Source organism: Octopus sinensis, linkage group LG2 (genome assembly GCF_006345805.1).
Source record: "Octopus sinensis linkage group LG2, ASM634580v1, whole genome shotgun sequence".
In the NCBI taxonomy this organism is placed as follows: domain Eukaryota; kingdom Metazoa; phylum Mollusca; class Cephalopoda; order Octopoda; family Octopodidae; genus Octopus; species Octopus sinensis.
The window spans coordinates 100,067,312-100,090,394 of NC_042998.1; the positions used below are offsets into that span (position 1 = coordinate 100,067,312).

General features: G+C 39.4%; 2 protein-coding genes across 5 annotated transcripts in view; one reads left to right on the forward strand and one right to left on the reverse strand.

The window, feature by feature from the left end:
* Window positions 1-21,508, reverse strand: LOC115232366 (RPII140-upstream gene protein). 4 transcript variants are annotated; one of them, XM_036498670.1, is made up of 8 exons: window positions 21,484-21,508; window positions 19,100-19,403; window positions 13,419-13,584; window positions 6,522-6,610; window positions 5,725-5,792; window positions 2,043-2,121; window positions 1,627-1,728; window positions 1-71 (listed from the first exon to the last, which is right to left on the reverse strand). In XM_036498670.1, exons 1-8 carry the CDS (start codon window positions 21,485-21,487, stop codon window positions 47-49), a joined length of 837 nt encoding a protein of 278 aa, XP_036354563.1. In that variant the 5' UTR covers window positions 21,488-21,508; the 3' UTR covers window positions 1-46. The 4 variants fall into 4 exon arrangements, with proteins under 4 accessions (XP_036354563.1, XP_029658075.1, XP_029658078.1 ...); XM_029802215.1 differs by lacking the exon at window positions 21,484-21,508 and adding an exon at window positions 20,824-20,845; XM_029802218.2 differs by lacking the exon at window positions 21,484-21,508 and adding an exon at window positions 19,669-20,248.
* The window catches only part of LOC115232375 (PI-PLC X domain-containing protein 3-like), a 7,204-nt gene continuing 5,319 nt past the window's right edge, over window positions 21,199-23,083 (forward strand). Inside the window, exon 1 of the mRNA XM_029802227.2 lies at window positions 21,199-21,600. Coding sequence (XP_029658087.1) covers window positions 21,486-21,600 — 115 coding nt within the window. The 5' untranslated portion in view covers window positions 21,199-21,485. The remainder of the gene's footprint in view (window positions 21,601-23,083) is intronic.

Below are 23,083 nucleotides of genomic sequence, written 5' to 3' on the forward strand. Positions count from 1 at the left end.
TTTTAAAAAAATATTACAACATATTTATTACTAATTTCAAATGAATTCAGGCATTCATTGCTTGTTGCTGTCTGAAAAATATAAAAAGACATTATTAAGTGGTGTTACAAACAAATTAAATTTATGGCAATATAAAAATGTAATGTATCTGTTATAGGAAACTTTTTTTCTCTCATTGGTTACCATTGAGAAATAGTCACAATATTTCTAAATGGTAACATTTATATGATCTTACTGGCTGAAGAGATCAGCAGTTCATATCTTTATCTTATACACCATACTGTATTTGGTAAAGATACTTAAGTTTCAATGACTCAGTACTCATTTGCTTTAAATAAGAAATATGAAAAAAGATCACAGTAGAATTGTTGTGCTTCGGTCAAACTGAAATCATCTCAAAGACAGGTGGCAGGAAATTAATGAGATCATTGATAGAGGCAATTACTCTTGTATATCCTGTAGTATTATTATTTCAATTACAGAATATGAAGTCTTCAGTGTTGCTCCAGAGATATTGTTTTACTGATTTAAAAGTACAATGAGCAAGAAGGCTAAATAGATTAATATATGACAATTCAAATTCACTGCTGGAATTTTATTGTTTCTGGGAACAACATTTTCTACATTCTGTCAATAGGCTTGGCTACCAAGATATGGTTACCAAATCCAGATATGTGTCCTGCAATAAACTAGCATTCTACCCAGATTTATAGGTTATTCATTAAGTACTGGCCCTTTATAGCAGCTTAAGAGGTATTGACAATGACCAAATGGGAGAAATACTCAGCTTTACTAATCTACAACAATATCAGATTTTTTAATCATGTTTTGAGTTTATCTTTACTACTGGATACATTCAAATATATAACAAAATTTTTTTGAATTATCTTTCAAAAGAGAAGTCACCTTACATTTCTGGTTTTTTTTTTGTAAGGAATGACTGGCTGAGGTTGACTTGGCCTTTCATCTTTTTGGAGTCAATGAAATAAATACTAGTTGAGCACTAGTCAATGTAACCAACTTCCCCATCCCTTGAATTTGCTGACTTGTACCAAAATTTGCAATCTATATTTTGTAAAGAATCACAAAATCTTTGTATGAGCTTGAATGAAAAGTAAATACTCTATTTTGGAGATCAAATTAAAAAGAAATCACCTTATCTTCAAATATATATAGGATAATTCAATTGATCCAGCTTTTGATTATTTTCAGCATGTGTACTTCTACTAAGGTTGAGGTTTAGTTGGTTCACTTTATTCACATGATAGTTTCAAAGTTTTTATCTGCCAAACCACTTGTATCATAACAGAGGCCTACTGTCTGAAGGACCATTGATTCATAATGCTAGGAGTGTTGTCCTGTCCTTGGTCAAATCATTTAACACTTAATGGCCTAATCAACCTAATCATAAATAGACAACTTACAGAAACATACAATTCAGTGCTGTAATATACAAGAGCATTGTATAGTTAACAAATGTATTATTAGCATATAGCATAATATTTTTACATTTGCTCTTGTTGAGGTTAGCTTTGTATGAAAGATGAATCTAGATGGTTTATGTTTATCTGTCTGAAATTGATCTATGTAGAAATGTTGAGGATATGATTGTCAAAGGAAACATACTTTTTCTCTTCCAAATACTTTTGTATTTCCCAGTAATGTCGTTGATCTTGAGTTTCATTGGTTAATACCATAAAACCATAGATAATAGAACCACCACATAAACTGAATGAAAATAGAGAAATGAAGACAAAATTCGTCAACAAATAAAATAGAAGTCTTTGCAGTTTGCATCAAAAATACCTTAGCAAATAGTGGGATTAACAGTTGGGTTGATCAGAGAGGCATAAGCATGTAAATATATTGATACAGGACAATATGAAAAGGAAAAATTCAAAGTTTATTCATTAAAGAAGACTCAAGAAATTAAATATTTTTTTAAAGATCTTATGAAGGATGCTGTGACGTTTAATGCATGTCCATATGTAATCAAACCTATCAGAGAAAAGACTGTAAGAAAATGTAAAATATATACATACCCCATGAGTGAACCAAATATACCACCACTAACCATTCCTCTCAGTCCCAAGTTCACCTTCAGTAACATTCCTGTTATCCCTGCAGATTAGAAAAGACAAAAAAACAAAATGATAACGTAAATACCTTCCCATTTTTCATCATCATCGTTTAACATCCACTTTCCATGCTGGCATGGGTTGGACGGTTTGACTGAGGACTGGCAAGCCATAAGGCTGCATCAAGCTCTAATCTAATCTGGCAAGGTTTCTACAGCTGGATGTCCTTCCTAATGCCAACCACTCCAAGAGTGTAGTGGGTGCTTTTTATGTGCCACTGGCACAGGAGCCAGTCAGGCAGCACTGGCATCAACCACACTCAATTGGTGCTTTTCACGTGCCACCAGCACGGGTGCCAGTCAGGTGACACTAGCATCAGCCACGACTATGATTTCAGTTGACTCAACAGGTCTTCTCAAATACAGCATATTGCCCAACAATTGAAGGAAACTCTTAAATGAGCCGGTTATGCAACACTGGTATTGGCCATGGCTATGATCTCACTTCACTTGTCAGGTCTTCTCCATCACAGCATATCTCCAAAGGTCTTGGTCACTTGTCATTGCCTCAGTGAGACTGAACGTATGAATGTTGTGCTTCACCACCTCATCCCATGTCTTCTTGGGTTTACCTTTTCCACACGTTCCTTCCACTGTTAGGGTGTGACACTTTTTCACACAGCTGTCCTCATCCATACAGTGCAGTCGTCTCTCTTGTACACCACATTTGATGCTTTTATGCCCAACTTTTCTCTCAGGGTGCTTACACTCTGTGGTGTATGCACAGACAGTACACATCCATTGGAGCATACTAGCTTCCTTTCTTTCAAGCCTATGCATGTCCTCAGCAGTCACAGCCCATGTTTCACTGTCGTGTAGCATGGCTGTTCACACACATGCGTCATACAGTCTACATTTCACTCTGAGCAAGAAGCCCTTTGTTACCAGCAGAACAGTGAAATAATTACAATATATAAGACTGTTGTTTAATAACAATCAAACTTGGAAACATTTGATCAGGTAACCATTGTTATTATCATCATAATCATTATTATCTTTCCAATATTCATTTTGCTATGCTGATATCTGGTGATATGTGTTTGAGCAGCAAGCATCATAAAATCTGATCTTACTCCATTTCTTCTTTGGTTTCCTCCTGTCAATGCAAAACCTTTTCATTCAGCCATCTCTCCTGCACATATTAGTTGATGTCTTTAATTCCCAACTATTTCTTTAGTTCACTTGTTCTCTACTGTTTACATTAGTTGATGTCAGGTTTCTGTGCCGGTGGTACGTAAAAAGCACCCACTACACTCATGGAGTGGTTGGCATTAGGAAGGGCATCCAGTTGTAGAAACACTGCCAGATCAGACTGGAGCCTGGTGCAGCCTCCTGGCTTCCCAGACCTTGGTTGAATCGTCCAACCCATGCTAGCATGGAAAACGGACGTTAAACGATGATGATGATTAAGCTAAATACACTGTTTAGGGATCCAGATTCCAAGGAATCTGAGAAAGGTCTTCATTAGCAATAATTAATCCAAGAGGATAGTTTGAAAAACGTCAATAAGTTTATTTTTCCTGAAATGGTTTAATGGTTCAACCTCTTACTCTTCAATGGAATGTAAAGAAAGATGAAGATGCCATTAGATTAGTTTCATCTTTCTCTAATCCTTGTTGAAAAGCAACAGCCAGTAATGTTATAAAAACCAAACCTCAAACTTTCCTTTGAGTACAATATAGCAAATTTGTTATTGTGTAAGTCCCAGGGCAGTACTTATTGAGCAAACCTATGCTTAAAGGTTTTTCACCATAACCATTTCAACTTTTTTCTTATAGTCAGTGTCATCTTAAGGTAAGTGATAAGAATGTCGCAGTACTGGGGCATAGGAGATCCTTAAGCACGTGAATGATATAATTTTGCCATTTTTATTTAAAGATGGTCCTGGACATAGTTTATCAAGGACTGCATTCTTTATTGTTATTTGCTTTTTTCAAGACTAGAGTTTAATTTAAAAGAGATTTGGTTGTTATTGTTAGCAAGCCAAATGCACAAAGGTTATCTCACTGGTATGTCATACAATAAAGTAGTTAATGTATATAGTATCCAAGACTAGAAAGCTGTTATCACTGGATCAAGTTTTTATACATTATCATCATCATCACTACTGCTATCATAGACATTTTAAACACAGTTTTTCATGCTGCCATACTTTGAACAAATCTGCTTTACAGCCAATTGCTTCTGGTTTCCATCCTAAAAACCTCAAGTTCCAACTGGAAATTGAATCTAGTATTCTTTACAAATAGATTAGTAAAATTACTTCAAAGCAGTAACAATTGATCTACACAAAGCATCATCATCATCATCATCATCATTTAACATCTGTTTTCCATGCTTGCATGGGTTGGACAGTAAAAAGCAGTAATAATTAATTCCATAGTGTATTATTAATAAATCACATTGAATTAAAAAGTTAACAATGGTATTTTTCATATACTGTGGAATTAATTATCACTGCTTTGAATAGGCTGTTGCTGGAATAATGGTAAAATAGTAGACATGGCAGAAATAAAAACCTTCCTAAATTCTACATAGTGGTCAAACCTGGTAGAAATAGCAGCCAAATCCCCTCACATTACACTCTTAAAGTTAAAAAAAACACAATATATTCTTATATCCCACTAAAGAGATAGGATGATCACAGCTATAATAATTTTGATCATTGGTCAGCTTGAACAGGAAGGACGTGAAGCTGAAGAACAACAACAAATGAACACTACAGTGGAAAGCTGGAATATAAATGATAAACAAGTATTTATTTCTAGTCCCCCTATTAGTAAGTTTTAAAGAGAACACATATGATGGCTGATGTGCTATAATCCAACTCATTTTAAAACTTACTGTGCATGTGCATTCACTCTTCAATATGTATTTTGATTATAAGAGAGTACATAATACATATAAGAATCATGATGTTCCTTATTTGAAGTCATGTAGCTCCCCAACAAGAAACATGCTTTGCTCTGGCCCTTTACTCTCATACTTCACACTTCTCTATTCCTTATTCTCTTATCAAAATGTTTTCCCTCCCCACTCAAGGTTTGTAGTCTTGCAAGCTGCAGAGTGACCTCACTAATGCTAGTGGCACAACAAAAAAAAAGCACCCAGTATGTACTGTAAAGTGGTTGACATTAGGAAAGGTATCCGGTTGTAGAAACCATGCTACAATACAGTCTCAGGGCCCATTGGATCCTGTCAAACCAACAAACCCATGCCAGCATGGAACATACATGTTAAATGATGATGAGGGTACCATGTAATGGTGCTTGTGACATGTAAAAAGCACTGGTGATGGAACCAAGTAAAAAAAAGCACCCAGCACTCTCTGAAGAATGGCTGGTGTTAGGAAGAACATCCAGTTGTAGAAACCAAATCAAAACAGACTATGGAACCTGGTGCAGCCCCTGACCTTGCTAGTTCCTGTCATGCCAACATGGAAAATGGACGTTTAATATTGATGATGATGATGAACATTCAAAAATTCATAGGTATGGAGAAAATGATTTTAAATTAAAATTATATAAGAAAATAAAAGAAAATTACAAAAATAAAGATGGATAAGCAGTAATAAATAAATAACTTACCTGAAGCTATTAAATATTCCCAAACACTGCTTTTGTTTCTGTAGACAGCTATAGATTGTGATAATAAACTAAAACAAAAAAATGAACAACAGAGTGGTTTTAGTTGGAAATCATCTGAGAGCACATCATTTTCAATTCAAAAGTTGTTTGTACATGAGGAGAAGGTGCAACAGACAGTTACAGGACATTTGCAATGTTATGTAAAATACATTTGATGTGCTTTTCAAAACTATTGTAGTACTCAACAACCTCATCCATCCTTTTCATTTACAAATTTATCCATTTACAGATGTATATCTTTAAAGAGATTTGCTGTGTAAGGCCAGAAAAATGCAAGAAGGTACAAAGTGAACTGGAAAAGAAAAGAAAACAAAGTTACAGTTTTACCATATATACATATTGGGGTTATGATCCCTTCTTCAGGACATTTGGAAAAAGCAATGGATAGAAAAGTCATTGCTCAGATGTGTAGGGGAAGAACATGTGCAGACTAGGGTTACTATAGCAACCAGTCTGCTTCATCCAGTTCCTTCTTGTTGTAAATGGCTGGTCTCAATTTGTTTACAAGGAGGGCCTTCATGATTCTCAGGGGCAATCTCAAATTGCACAGACATTTTCCTTGTCATTCTAGCCCATAGAAATACAATGAAGCAATGAGTGGTCCATTGGAAGCTTGTAATGAATAACACTATTATTATAGGATATAAAATTAGAATAGAAAAATTGAATTGTTGTAATGTATGAAATATTATGAAACCTTCTCACACACACACAAGCATAAAAAGAAGGCAACTTACAGGAATACTGAGGAGAAGAAACACGTGCGATAACTCCAAAAGACGCCTGACTTCATTCCTGCTAACACAACACGGTCAGTCAACATCCTCTGTAAATCAAATGAAAAATTTTTAAAAACACATTTTTCCTAATTATTATAATCAGGCATCTGAACTATTTTTTACATTCTAAGTTCAAATGTTGCTGAGATTAATTTTGCCTTCCATCCCAGAGTCAATGAAATAAGAAGCCATCAAATACTGTGGTTCAGGTACTTAACTAGCCTCTTCCCCAAATAATTTCAGGCTTTGTGCCTATAATAGAAAGGATTACTACTACTACTACTACTACTACTATCATTATTATTATTATTATTATTAAAGTAGCAATTCAGTAATATCAGAGGAGAGCAGTTCATGGCTCGCAGGACGGCCTGCTGTGCTAACCTTAGATCATAGAGTGACCCGCTGTTCTTGAGGAGACCTGTTGAGTCAAATACGTCAACATCAAAATAAAAATTCAAATGGAAATTGTAGTTAAGACACATGTGCCGGTGACACATAAAAAGCACTGTCCGAACGTGGCAGATACTAGCGCTGCCTGACTGGCGTCCGTGTCGGTGACACGTAAAAGCACCAACCGATCATGGCCATTTGTCAGCCTGCTCTGGCCCGTGCTGGTGGCACGTAAAAAACACCCACTACACTCACGGAGTGGTTGGCGTTAGGAAGGGCATCCAGCTGTAGAAACACTGCCAAATCAGACTAGAGCCTGGTGCAGCCTCCATGGCTTACCAGACCCCAGTCAAACCGTCCAACCCATGCTAGCATGGAAAATGGACATTAAATGATGATGATATATATATATATAAATTTAAAATAATAAGGGTAAAAAATTGAATATTAATTTGATTAATATCAATTTAAAACCAGTGGTCTAGCATATTAAAATCTGAAGGTTTAGAAATTATATTACATACATGACGAAGTAGAAGGGGATAGTGTATCACATTGGGTAGAGGACAACTGGACGTTTCTAAGGGACAACCTGCTGAGAGCCACTGACCAGATCTGTGGCTGGTGCAAAGTCCCCTCTTGTCCCAAGGTAACGTGGTGGTGGAACAGTGTCGTAGACAGGGCTATTAGAGAAAAGAGACAGACTTGGAAGCACTGGAAAAATGGTGGTAGCAGGGAATTGTATCAGACTGCTAAAAGGGAAGCTAGGAGACAGGTCTATCTAGCCAGAGGGGAAGCAGATAAGAAAAAATTTGCCAATGTTCTGCGCCGTGAGGACCAAAGACTGGAGGTGTTTCGCGTTGCAAGACAGTGTGTGAGAGAGAATTGTGATGTGGTGGGAGAGAAGTGTGTTCGCATGGAAGATGGTTCACTTGCGCTAAACGAGGATGCAAAGAGAGAGGCTTGGAGATGCCACTATGAAAGGTTGCTGAATAAAGAAAATGAATGGGATAAAGAGAGTCTGCCGAACGTTGACCCAACAGAGGGACCAGCTATCAGGGTTGATAGTTCCTTAGTAGTAGCTAAGGCAATTAGAAGCATGAAGACAGGGAAAGCCCCAGGCCCATCAGGTATCACTGCAGAAATGCTCAAAATATCTGGTAGTGTCGGCTATAGCCTAGTCACCTGTATAGTTAATCAGGTGATACATGAAGGAGTCATACCCAATGACTGGTGTAGCAGCATAATAGTCAACTGCTACAAAGGTAAAGGTGATGCCCTAGATACAAATAATTACAGAGGTATCAAGCTGTTGGATCAGGTGATGAAGGTTACAGAGAGGGTCATAAGCCAACTAATTAGAGAGAGAGTTAGTTTAGATGAGATGCAGTTTGGTTTCGTGCCAGGGAAAAGTACCACTGATGTTATATTCCTGGTAAGGCAGCTGCAGGAGAAATACCTAGCCAAAGATAAGGCCCTGTACCTGGCTTTTGTTGACATGGAGAAAGCCTTCGACAGGGTCCCCCGATCCCTCATATGGTGGTCAATGAGGAAACTAGGAATAGAAGAATGGTTGGTGAGAGCTGTGCAAGCCATGTACAGGGACACTGCTAATAAGGTGAGGGTTGGAAATGAGTACAGTGAAGAATTCCGGGTAGAGGTAGGGGTCCACCAAGGCTCAGTCCTCAGCCCCCTCCTATTTATCATAGTCCTCCAGGCAATAACGGAGGAATTCAAGACAGGATGCCCCTGGGAGCTCCTCTATGCTGATGACCTTGCTCTAATTGCTGAGTCATTATCAGAACTGGAGAAGAAGTTTCAGGTGTGGAAGCATGGTTTAGAATCGAAGGGCCTTAGAGTCAACCTAGCTAAAACCAAAGTCGTAATAAGTAGGAAGGTAGACAAATCACAAACGCCTTCAGGTAGATGGCCCTGCTTGATCTGTAGAAAAGGTGTAGGTAGAAACTCTATAAGATGCACCAAGTGTAAGCTATGGACACATAAGAGGTGCAGCAATGTCATAGGAAGGCTAACTAGGAAGATGGTTTTTGTATGTGGCAGATGCTCGGGAGCATTAACCTCTGAAAATCTGCAGAAAACAACTTCCGTCACTTTCCAGGGGGAAAAACTAGAAGTGGTTGATAGCTTCCGTTATCTTGGTGACCAAGTCAGTAGTGGGGGTGGGTGTGCTGAAAGTGTAACGGCTAGAGTAAGAATAGCCTGGGCAAAGTTTAGGGAGCTCTTACCTCTGTTGGTGACTAAAGGCCTCTCGCTCAGAGTAAAAGGCAGACTGTATGATGCATGTGTACGAACAGCCATGCTACATGGCAGTGAAACATGGGCCGTGACTGCTGAGGACATGCGTAAGCTCGCGAGAAATGAAGCTAGTATGCTCCGTTGGATGTGTAATGTCAGTGTTCATAGTCGACAGAGTGTAAGTACCTTGAGAGAAAAGTTGGACCTAAGAGGAATCAGATGTTGTGTGCAAGAGAGACGATTGTGCTGGTATGGTCATGTGGTGAGAATGGATGAAGATAGGTGTGTGAAAAAGTGCCACACCCTGGCAGTTGAGGGGACCTGTGGAAGAGGTAGACCCAGGAAAACCTGGGTCGAGGTGGTGAAGCACGACCTTCGAACTCTAGGTCTCACCAAGGAAATGACCAGAGACCGAGACCTATGGAAGTATGCTGTGCATGAGAAGACCCGGCAAGACCAGTGAGAACAATCAAAATCAAATCATATATCAGAAAGCAGGGGTTAAGTGACCCATCTGTTCGTGTCCGCTGGCACCCGTGCCGGTGATACGTAAAAGCACCATTCGCTCATGGCCATTTGCCAGCTCTGCCTGGCCCCGTGTCGGTGGCACGTAAAAGCACCATCCGTTCGTGTTCGTTGCCAGCCTCGCCTGGCCCCGTGTCGGTGGGACGTAAAAGCACCGTCCGTTCGTGGCCGTTGGCCAGCTCTGTCTGGCCCCGTGTCGGTGGCACGTAAAAGCACCATCCGTTCGTGGCCGTTGGCCAGCTCTGTCTGGCCCCGTGTCGGTGGCACGTAAAAGCACCATCCGTCCGTGTCCGTTGCCAGCCTCGGCTGGCCCCCGTGCCGGTGACACGTAAAAGCACCGTCCGCTCGTGGCCGTTTGCCAGCTCTGTCTGGCAACCGTGTCGGTGGCACGTAAAAGCACCATCCGTTCGCGTCCGTTGCCAGCCTTGGCTGGCCCCCGTGCCGGTGACACGTAAAAGCACCGTCCGTTCGTGGCCGGTTGCCAGCTCTGTCTGGCCCCGTGTCGGTGGCACGTAAAAGCACCATCCGTTCGTGTCCGTTGCCAGCATCGCCTGGCCCCGTGCCGGTGACACGTAAAAGCACCGTCCGTTCGTGGCCGTTCGCCAGCTCTGTCTGGCACCTGTGCAGGTGGCACGTAAAAAACACCCACTACACTCGCGGAGTGGTTGGCGTTAGGAAGGGCATCCAGCCGTAGAAACACTGCCAGATCTGACTGGGCCTGACGAAGCCTTCCAGCTTCACAGACCCCAGTTGACCCGTCCAACCCATGCTAGCATGGAAAACGGACGCTAAACGATGATGATGATGATGATGATGATATGAGGGATGATCACTACGTGGACAACCCTAATGCTAGAAGTAGATCTGTTATGATCTTACCACTATGAAAGGAATGTTCTCAAGAAAATTTTCTCGAGAACATTCCTTTCATAATGATAAGACCATAATGGATCTACTTCTAGCATGAGGGTTGTCCACGTAGTGGTCATACCGCTTATATGCATGTGTATATATATATATATATATATATAGTTGTTCTACACGCTAAATTTAAATCCCATTACAGTTAACTTCACATTTAATCTTTTCAGGAGGATCTGATAAAACAGTTTTACTGTTGTTTAACCCCAGACAATATTTGATTGACCAAGCTTATTATTCGAAAGCATTCCAGCTGCGACAATCCCATCGTTTTGTATAACTAGAACTACACTTTCCAATGTGTCCTTTTCCTTAAGGATAGTAGGTTGTGATATAAGGGAGATTTGGCTGCTACTTAGAGAAGGAGGTTGGATGGCTTCATAGAAAAGGAAGGAAGAGTCTCTCAAATTGTGTCATACCTATTTTATTGGCATCAGTAGTCGTGGAGCTTCATACCAAAGTTTGAAGATTCATGAGTTTTCTTAGGAAAGACGGAGCAGTGGTTTCCTGTTACCTTCGGCTGGTTATCTAAATTTCCCTATGATAGTCACTTGTTTACTCATGACTGATTCATGTGACATCAGAGTGCACTTACACTAGTGAGTCAGTGCCAACACCAACCCTCCTATCTGTCCTGCAAACCTTAACCATGGGACCATCTGTTTTTTTTACCTATAACCAACGTTCTTTGCAGCATAATGTCCTGAGCAAGACATCAAACTGCATCTAGTGGAAAGAGTCCAGTTCAGGAGTTTTGGGGAACAAGGAGCCATCTTTACTCACCACTACACTTGGAAAGTGGGGTAGCACCTATCTAATGTCCAAAATAAGGTTTAAATAATCAGCTTAAGCTTTAAAACCAAAACAGTAATTTAATATACACTACATAATAAATGAATTAGAAAAATGAAAGGTTTATTTTCTCAGTACAGAACACCTACATAAATTTTTATGTACTTACAATTCACCCCTTGTACTAAATAAAAGTTTTCCAACCCTGATACAGTGGCTTAGCCGGCTTGGGGCCGTTCAGTTATTAACTAAATCTACCATACCTTCTGTCAACAAATTTAAGGCCTGGTGCTAATATCAAAAATCATTGTTACTGTTATATTTTCAAACGTTTCATACAAATGTTACCTTCAAACATCATGTATCTCTGCAGAGTGTTCCTCTGACATGTACAACAACAACGACATCATCATCATCATCATTTAACATCCATTTTCCATGCTAGTGTGGGTTGGACAGTCTGACAGAAGCTGTTGTTTGGGGTGGTGCCAGTGATGTGTAAATGGTACCGAAAGGAGATGTTGGTGTTAGGAAGGGCATCCAGCCATAGAAAAAAAGCCAAATCAGACTGGAACCTGGTACAGACCTCCAGCTTACCAGTTCCTAACATATGCCACACACACACACACACACACACATGATGGGCTTATTTCAATTTCTGTCTACCCTATCAGTAGAGGGAATCTGTGGAAGAGGTAGACCCAGGAAGACCTGGTATGAGGTAGTGAAGCACGACCTTCAAACACTGGGCCTCACCGAGGCAATGGCAAGTGACTGAAACCTTTGGAGATATGCTGTGCTTGAGAAGACCTGGCAAGCCAAGTGAGACCGTAACCGTAGTCTATGCCAGTGCAGCATAACCAGCCCATTTAAGAGTACCCTTCAATCATTGGGCAATAAACTGTGCTTGCAAAGACCTGTTGAGGCAAGTGAAGTTGTGGCCAATGACAGTACCGCCTGATTGGCACTTGTGCCAGTGCCACATAAAAAGCATCATTCAAGCATGGTCGACGTCAGTGCTACCTAACTGGCTCTAGTGCTGGTGCCATGTAAAAAGAACCATCCGAGTGTGGTCAATGCCAAAGCCGGCTGACTGGTCCCATGCTGGTGGCACATAAAAAGCACCATTTGAACATGGTCGTTGCCAGTGCCGCCTGACTGGCTTCCGATTCGGTACCATGTAAAAAGGACCATTCAAGCATGGTCAATGCCAGTGCCAGTGGCACATAAAAAGCACTCACTGCACTCTTGGAGTGGTTGGCATTAGGAAGGACATCCAGCTGTAGAAACTTTGCCAGATCCGATTGGAGCGTGATACAGCCTTCTGGCTTAACAGCCCTCAGTCAAACTATCCAATCCATGCCAGCATGGAAAGCAGACATTAAATGTCAATAATGATGATGATGATATGTACATATATATATATATATATATATATATGTGTATATATATATATATATATATATATATATAGGTAAAAAATTAATGAGTGCGTGTGTTATATAAATATTTTCAGGATTAAATAAAAAGACAACAAACGGAAAATATGACCTACCTATATTATACAAATAAAAAAAATGTAGTAAATAAACAAAAGAATATATACTAAATACACAAGTGGACAGAAAACAGGTTTCTTGTTGGTGCCTTCAGAGTGGAAGCAATATTATCGATAATGGCTGAAATTGCATTTGGCCCCTCTGGCCGATAACTGATGTAGAATTGGTAAACTATGTTTTCTGTCAACCTGTGTATTTAGTATATATTCATTTGTTTATTTACTAAACGTTTTTTTTTTTTATTTGTATAATATAGGTAAGTCATATTTCTGTTTGTTGTGTCTTTATTTAATCCTGAAAACATAAATACATACGCATACACACACATAAACACATAAGTGAGAGGAGGATTGATGCATAGCTAAAATGCGTTTCACAGATCAGAGAAAGAAAATGTAACGGAACTCACATTTGCCTGAAATTTGGTTCGGAAAACAGATGCATTATTATCTTTAATGAACTTGTCACTAGCTTCTCTGCCACCCACAAATGAACATACACAGAATGTCAAGAGACCAATCTTGAATAGGGAACTACCAATAAAATTCAGCTCGGGACTGTAATTCCCCTGGATGCTGGAATGGAAAACAAAACACTTCTTAGTGTTAGCAGTAAATTAACTTCTAGGTTAATAATTCAATTTAATATTATTGTTGTTGTTATTATATTTCAAAGGCAGCTGATTAGCAAAATCATTAGAGCAATGGACTGTGGTTATTTAATCATGACTATTTATGTTCAAATCATTTCTTCCTTCTCTGGCCAATAAAATGAGTACTAGTCAAGTACTAACTTTCCACGCAACAAAATTTCTGGCTTTGCACCAATAAAAAAAAATATATATATGCATGTATATATATACAAACATGTATATGTGCATGCAACTTCATCCTCATTTACACACAGGTGTGTCTGCATGCATACATATGTATTTAGACATTTATACATATACATATATACAGGTATATATTCACACTCCTGCATAAACGTATATACATATATATATATATATATATACACATCCTCCTATCACACACCTACACCTGCATATATACAAACATATGCATATCTGTATAAAAGAAAGGGACATGTGCATGAAAGTCGCACTTATGCACTGGACACAGTCTTACACTCATATATATATATACACACACATATACATATAAAATATATACTTACATATACTCACACACGTACACACTCACACAATTAAAAAGGAAAAAAAAGGAAAAAATATATATATAAACTTTTAAAATATTAAGACATATGGAAAGCTTATGCAGGAACATAGTAAAAATGCAGATTCTATCCATAATCGGGGGGGGGGGACCATGAAGGGCATCCAGCTGTAGAAACACTGCCAGACTAACTGGCCTGGTGCAGCCTTCGGGCTTCCCAGACCCCAGTTGAACCGTCCAACCCATGCTAGCATGGAAAGCGGACATTAAATGATGATGATGATGTAGATAGGATCCACATTTTTACTTTGTCCCTGCACAATCTTTCCATATATCTTAACATCTTTATTTTTTTATATATATTTTTTTTCATTTTTTTCCTTTTTAATTGAGAATGTGTACATGTATGAGTATATGCATATGTATGTGTATGAGTGTAAGACTGTGTCCCATGCATAAGTGTGACTTTCATGCACATGAACCCTTCATTTGTTTGTATATGTGGGTGTAGGTGTGTGATAGGAGGATATATATATATATAAATTTAGCACCTTGAGAGAAATATTGTACCTAAGAGGCATCAGTTGTGGTGTGCAAGAGAGACGATTGCACTGGTATGGTCATGTGGCGAGAATGGATGAAGATAGGTGTGTGAGAAAGTGCCAATCCTTAGCAGTTGAGGGAACCCGTGGAAGAGGTAGACCCAGGAAAACCTGGGACGAGGTGGTGAAGTACGACCTTCGAACTTTAGGCCTCACTGAGGAAATGACCAGCGACCGAGACCTTTGGAAATATTCTGTACGTGAGAAGACCAGGCAGGACAAGTGAGCCCAGCCCACTTATGAATGCCTTTCCTCCCTTGGACACAAAGACCTGTTGAGGCAAGTGAAGTCGATATAGAACCTCATCCGACGACAGGCACCCATGCCAACCCCCTTTGCTTGCGAAGACATGTTGGGGCAAGCGAAATCGAATTCGAAGTCAAAATCGAATTGAACCAGCCAGGATCCCTGGTCTGGTGGTACGTAAAAAGCACTATCCGACTCGTGGCCGATGCCAGCGCCGCCTCCACTGGCTTCCGTGCTGGTGGCACGTAAAATACACCAATCTGACCGTACGACAGGCACCCATGCCAACCCCCTTGCTTGCGAAGACATGTTGGGGCAAGCAAAATCGAATTGAACCAGCCAGGTTCCCTGGTCTGGTGGTACGTAAAAAGCACTATCCGACTCGTGGCCGATGCCAGCGCCGCCTCCACTGGCTTCCGTGCCGGTGGCACGTAAAATACACCAATCTGACCGTACAACAGGCACCCATGCCAACCCCCTTGCTTGCGAAGACATGTTGGGGCAAGCGAAATCGAAATCGAATTGAACCAGCCAGGATCCCTGGTCTGGTGGTACGTAAAAAGCACCATCCGACTCGTTGCCGATGCCAGCACCGCCTCGTCTGGCTTCCGTGCTGGTGGCACATAAAATACACCAATCCGACCGTGGCCGTTGCCAGCCTCACCTGGCACCTGTGCAGGTGGCACGTAAAAAGCACCCACTACACTCACGGAGTGGTTGGCGTTAGGAAGGGCATCCAGCTGTAGAAACACTGCCAGATAAGACTGGAGCCTGGTGCAGCCTTCTGGCTTCCCAGATCCCCGGTCGAACCGTCCAACCCATGCTAGCATGGAGAATGGACGTTAAACGATGATGATGATGATGATGAAATTTAATTTGTCAAAATATTTTCGGCGCTTTGAGACCGTGACCTGTTCACTGACAAAACTTCGTGCTGCATTATGAAGTTATATATATATATCATCACCGTCGTTTTAGCATGGAAAACGGACGTTAAACGATGATGATGATGATATATATATATATATATATATACATGTATATACGTATATAGGGGAGTGTGAATGTATGCCTGCATATATGTACATGTTGCATGTACGTGTGGATATTTGTGTATGTATGAGTATGTATATGCACATATGTTTGTGCGTGTATGTGCATGTACATATACATGTTTGTGTGAGTGTGTACATATGCAGACATTATGAATCTAGGAGGCTTTATGTCTATGTATTGTGAGAATATGGTTGCGTGGTCTGTCAAGTGGTTGGCGTTAGGAAGAGCATCCAGTCATGGAAATGGAACCAAATCCAACTGGAACCAGTCCAGCTCTCCAGTTTGTCAAACCACTCAACCCATGCCAGCATGGAAAACTGACATTAAATGATGATGATGATGATATACACATACACATTCACACTAACTAAGGTATTGCTTTCTCTTTTATTATGAACTATTACTGTGTTCATAATTTACAAACACACTACAACCTAAATATAGATACATATACCTGTGTGTGTGTGTGTGTGTGTGTGTGTGTGTGTATGATGATATATCATCATTATCGTCGTTATGCTGGCATAAGTTGGACAGTTTGACAGGAGCTGGCCAAGCATGACCCTTCACCAAACTTCTGTGTCTGTTTTGGTATGGTTTGTATAGCTGAATGTCCTTCCTAACACCAACCACCTGACAAAACACACACACACATCATGTCAGGTCACATTTGAGTGCTATTGGTAACATGTAAACCAACAAAGCATGAGTGACTAAACTGGTAACACTACCAAGCCTTTTTGATGAGTAAAGTGCACCTGTGAAATTGTAGTTGTGGCCATTGCCAGTGCCATGTAAATGGCATCCGTGCCAGAGGCATGTAAAAAGCACCCATTATGCTCTTGGAGTGGTTGGCGTTAGGAAGAGCATTCAGCTATAGAAACCAAGTGAAATCGGACTGGAAGCTGGTGCCCTGGGTGCTCCGGCTTACCAGTTCCAGTCAAACCATCTAACCCATGCCAGCATGAAAAGCAGACGCTAAATGACGATGATATATATACAAGGTGTGGTGAATAAATTGCTGTCTAAATTACGCAAAAATGAAAACGACACTGACGTCTCATTTTAACAGATATATTTACTAAAATTACATAAAATTATCTTGAAATACTAAAGAGTAAATTTATTCAATAAAATCCCCATTGGCTTCCACTATGGCCTCCAGACGACTTCATAATCTCCTGCAACTCTTCTGGACAGTCTCCTTGTTTAAGTTGGTGAACACTGCCATAATCTTTGTATTCAGTTCACCTTTGGTGTTACAAGGAGTTTTGTTGGTCTCTTGCTCAATGGCACCCCAGACATAATAATCAAGGAGGTTGCAATTTGGGGAGTTAATTAGCCAGATGTTAGGGATGATATGGTCACAGAAATTGTCTGACAGCCATGACTAGGTTCTCCTGCTTGTGTGACATGATGCAGAATGCTGTTGCCAGGCATAGGGTCTTCCAGCAGCCACCCTCTTCACCCAGGGCAGCACTAACTCCCCCAGGCACTTGATGTAGGCCTCAATGTTGAGTCTGAAGCTGTGTGGGAAGTTGAATGGAGGCATAATGTCACTATCACTAGTGATCACTCCAAATACCATGATGTTTACTGGATGTTTGATTTTTATCAATCTCAGTACATGTTTTGAGGACACAACAAGCCAACAGTTGTTCTGTGTGCTCACCATCTGATCCTGGCAGAAAATTTTCTCATCTGAGAAAAACCAAAGCATGTTCAGTTGGCAGGGATGCTTGAGTTTGTTCAAAAGCTTCGTAGCGTGGTCTTTCCTCTTGTCCTTGATAGCTTGGGATCAAAATTGGCCCTTTCTCATCTTGTATAAGGAATGCTGAATCTCTTTGTGAACTACCTGCCTGATAAGTAATTCAGACACTCCCATGTTCTGGGCGATGGACCTGACTGACTTGGAGGGACCGTTGTCAATCATGGCTTGGATCTCACCAAGAAATTCAAGAGTTTTTTTCTTATCAGAATGACCAAAATGAGTTTTCCAACCTTCATAATCACCACTAGACTTATCCAACTCTTTCCAAATCCTCTGCACTGTCCTCAGATTGACACCTAAACACTCTGAAACGTTTGTATTGGAGCTTCCAGCACGAATACCAAGCAGTACAGCATGTCATTTCCAAATTTCTAGCAGAGTGAATTGCATCATGGTACTGTTTTTTTCACAGCCAGTGCCCAACTGACTCTACTATACTGTGTAGTTGACAAACTCAAAAACAAACAATGCGCATGTGTAAAATTAGAGATATAAAATGGCTACAATTTACCCATCTCACCCTGTATATATATATATTCTTTTACTTGTTTCAGTCATTTGACTGTGGCCATGCTGGACCACCACCTTTAGTCGAGCAAATCAACCCCAGGACTTATTCTTTGTAAACCTAGTACTTAATTCTATTGGTCTCTTTTTGCCGAACCACTAAGTTATGGGGACGTAAGAGATGAGAGGTAAAGACAACACCAACAGGATTTGAATTCAAACAATGGAAGCAGAATGAAATACTAAACATTTTATTATTTCTGCTACTCCACTACCCTTAGATTTGGGGGAATATTTTTATCTGAAATTTACAAAAACTTTACTATCGAGTATTTTTGTTTTTGTATTTGGTTCCTGATGTGAACTCCTGTGTTGAAACCTATTTTGTTGCATATCAGGAGGATTGTTATGCTAATGTTGCAAATGGTGACAAAAAAAAGACTTTGGTAAACCTAACTGATTGGCTAATTGGCCAAAAGATTAATTAAACAATTGATTAGTTAATTGGTTAACCAAAGTGTAAATAAAAATAAAAAAGTGAAATAGAGCTACAGCATATATTTATTATTGTCATAATAACCCTCCTGAGATACAACAAAATCTACTATTGGTAATTTTTTAGGACTCAGTTGTTTAAATGATTAAATTAAAGACAATCATCTTCAACAAGAAAAGAAAAAAAAAGAATGTCTAGTAATTATTTTGAGAACAAGTTTCATGCTATACTCACTCTTTACTGTACATTTTCTGCAAACGATACCATCCGGTCTCTGATGACAAAAACTTCTGTATATCTAATTCTGAAATAATTAATTTGTTTTCTAGTGCTTGTTTTCTCAGATTTTCAGTGGCTTTTATTAAAGCATCAGTAGGCTGGGTCTGCGTTTCAATTGGAGGAGATGTGTCTGCAAGAGGAGTTTCAACCTCACTAGCATATATCCGAGGGAACCAAAATGAACTCCTGAATTGCTGATAGAAGGAAGTGGAACATATTTGAGATGGAACAAGACCCTTCGGAAACAGATTATCCATTCCTGTCAATAAATTAAATATATACATATATATATATAAATCTGTATGTAGATACATGCAAGGTATATAAATGATAAAGGGTATTGATTAATATTTAATAAGACTCACTCAAAGTAATACATTTACACCTCATTTCATAACTGTTACCACTGTACAAGAAGACCCCCTCCTTTTTATAGATCTGTCTAAGTTTCTTTATCTACTAACAAGGAAAATAGTCCAATATGAATGTCGAAAGATGTTGATTAATTTTTTAATTTGACTCACCAAACAATGGACTTGCTCAATGTGATATATTTATACTTCATCATATAATCATTGTTATATGAAGAATAGATGACACCTTATTTTTGTCAATTCATTTAAAATCCTTTACTTCTGAGAAAACTGGCCCAAGCTCCCATCGTCTGGTGTGTTTTTCTTGCAATTCAGTGTCTTATTATATAGTAGTTTGACTTTACAATATCACTATTACGTTCCAAATAGTAGTCAGGTACATCTAGAATACATTACGGGAAATGACTGGTACTTTATCTTACAGACCTCAGAAAAACGAAAGGGAATGTTAGTCTTGGCTGGATTTGAGCTCGAAATGTAAATACTGCAGACACTTAGATCGGTGCTTTAATGAGTGTTCCATTCCATTGCCTTAAAACTGCAAAAACTTCAGATGTTATTTTCAGTCATACACCCGTTACAATGTCATTGTCTAGCACCAGGTCAACTGTGATAACTTTCTGAGTCCAGAACAATTTGCTGCAAATTCAATGAGATAAACAGATAAGGAGCCAATAAGTTTAATGTAAATTCATTCCCCGTGAGTAAAGTCATTGACATGCTGTTTATTTGCTGATTAAATATGCTTTATACGCACTTTTGACAAGTTGTGGTGCACCTGAGCACTGTATACAATAATTTCATTATTATAATTCGCAAAACATAGAAAAATTTATTTTTAGAAGATGAAATTACAGTTTCATGAATTTAGGGTCACCCGCTATGAATTTAGGGTCACCCTCTAGAGCATGTTATTTTTACGAATCTCATGGAGGGTTAACACCATTGCTGTATGAAACGTTTCTTTTTACTGTCATTGCTTGATACCTCGGTGGTGAGCATGGTATTCTCTTTCATGCAGAAACTCGTTGTTTTTATATACTTTCGTCAACGTGGAGTGAATATGCGACGGAGGTAGAGAAATGGAAACATGTCGACTGCCAGTAAAAACGAGAGAGACGAGAGATAATTTGGTACTTAACGGATAATTTTATTTGATAGGGGTAATTCTTTTTGTATATTTGAGGATACATTGTAATAATTAATAAAAGCAGTAACATCGAAAACAATTTGGGACTAAGTTGAAGGTTACTTCAAGATCAAAACTAGACTATTAAGGTATGAAAAATAAGAGGTCGACTTTACCTTTCATCCTTTCGGGGTCGATAAATTAAGTACCAGTTACGCACTGGGGATCGATGTAATCGACTTAATACCTATGTCTGTCCTTGTTTGTCCCCTCTATGTTTAGCCCCTTGTGGGTAATAAAGAAATAGGTATGAAAAATAAATTACAACAAACAGAATTAGACTTTTATCACCAAATACATATAAATCATAACACACGAACCTTTCTATAATTGAATAAATATGTTTTACTGGAAGAGAAAGACCTGAATAAGTGACATTGAACTGTCACATAAATAACGTGCTTGTATTTTCTTACAAGTTTCCTCCACTCTTCAGTAATAGAGGTAGTTTTAGTGTAAAGCCAGTTGTTGTTACTGTTGTCTCGTGTTATTGTTTCTACTCATTCATTTTATTCGTTTGTTTCATAATATATAATTTCATCTTGCACAAAAAGAAAGAAACAAAGAAGAGGCTTCCGTTGATGGAATTTTAATTGTTAGGGTTTTTACAGGCAACTTGTATTTGTGTTCAAAGGAATTCGAAAAATATATCAAAGCTCGTTAGTGAACTGAGACTGATACGCTTCATTTGTCTGCATATTTTCCAACCGACACTGGTAAAATATTATACTATATCATACGATTGTTAGACTTGAGAAAACGTTTTACAAACTTACTCATGGCTAAAACTGGTGATTGCTCAAATATCGATCCAAGCGATGACTTAGCAAATTGGATGTCCCAGTTACCAGCTTCTTGTCATGACTTACCGCTAAATAGTTTGGCGATCCCAGGTAAATACATCTTTAACTTAGTTTCTTGTTACTCGTTATTTTCTAATATTGATTTCTTTTGGTATTCATTTGATATGAGTCCCCTTTTGGCATTCATTCAGTAACGAAAGATCGCCTTACCTTTTTTTAGGTATCGGCGGAATTCTGGTTAAAGCACTCCATGTAATTTTTTTTTTTTTGAAAAGGTTTACTCGGGTAATTCGACTCCGCCCTAGAAGTTGAATGGTGGTTGCCACCAAATTTCAAGCAGGAGTATAACAAAAGTTTTCCATTCAGATTTGTGACTAAATTAATGAGTAAGGTTAATATTTGTAATGAATTTGCCATTTTCGATGGGTGTGCAGCGCACACCTAGCACACCCGGAATATACACCCCTAGTGTTTAATCTTATAGGCCCTGGAAGGATGAGAACAAATTTCACGTAATCTACATTTGAACTCAGAAGGTAAAAAGCGTGGCTATTTACAGTGAAAATAAATGCGCTATTGAATCTGCCATTCGTCGACCCCCTTACTTTTCTAATAATTAGATTTATTGGTCGTCTAATCAAGGCAATTTTTCCAAAACAAAGTAGAGATTTAGACTAAATGTGCTTTGCAGTATGTAGTTTGCTGTCTCATTGAAGTTGAAATCTCATCGAAGATGACGGGATAAATATAGCGGTTCGCTAAGATGGGAGAGGCTGAGAAGGTGGTAAGCTCTTAGACAGGTTATAAGACGGTATTCGTTCGCATAATGACTGTCTCAGGAAAGTAAAAAAGTGTTTTTGTTTTTTGAGATATATTTGTCAAATTAGGGTCAGTTTGTCTTGACATGTTCTGTCGCGATCTCACTCGATGGTAGCTTCCAGGCGACCTCGAAGCTGGCCACAAACCTTTGTCACAATCTCCTGTTCTAGGCCCCCGATGGCTCTGGTAATCCTGGTCTCCAGCTCAACCGTCCTTCTGCAGCTAGATTTGTTGGTCTCTCGGTCCATTGCGTCCCATACAAAAAAGTCGAGGGGTTTGCAGTCAGGCGAGTTGGGTGTTTCAACTTGTTGATCAATTTCTTGATGTGCTTAGTCGCTTTCCTGCATCGTCTTGGACAGAGTCTCAGGCCGAACAACGATGGCTACATCCATCTTCTGAGTGAGGTGGTGAAGCCCTGGATTGGCCAGGTAGCTACAGGGAGGCTGTGCGTGTGGACTTTGTGCCCTACCACACCAGTTAGAAGACCCAGATCTGATTGTCGAAGAATTTGTTTGATCACTCAGCATCTGACATTTGGCCTCCCAGCTTGCCTGACTGCAAACTCCTCCACCTTTTTGTATGGGGCGCAATGGAATGACATTAACCCAGAAGTGTCTTTTACTATAGCCCCAGACCAACCAAAGCCTTGTGTGTGGATTTGGAAGACAGAAACTAAAATAAGCCCATCGTGTGTGTGTGTATGTGAGACTACCTTTTGACAACCAGTGTTGGTGTCTAAGTCCCTGTAACTTAG

Coding starts and splice junctions, on each gene's coding strand:
- LOC115232366 (XM_029802215.1), bottom strand. Junction 13,585..19,099: donor CAGAAAATGTACAGTAAAGA/GTGAGTATAGCA, acceptor TTTCCATTCCAG/CATCCAGGGGAATTACAGTC. Junction 5,793..6,521: donor TTCTTCTCCTCAGTATTCCT/GTAAGTTGCCTT, acceptor TTTTTGTTTTAG/TTTATTATCACAATCTATAG.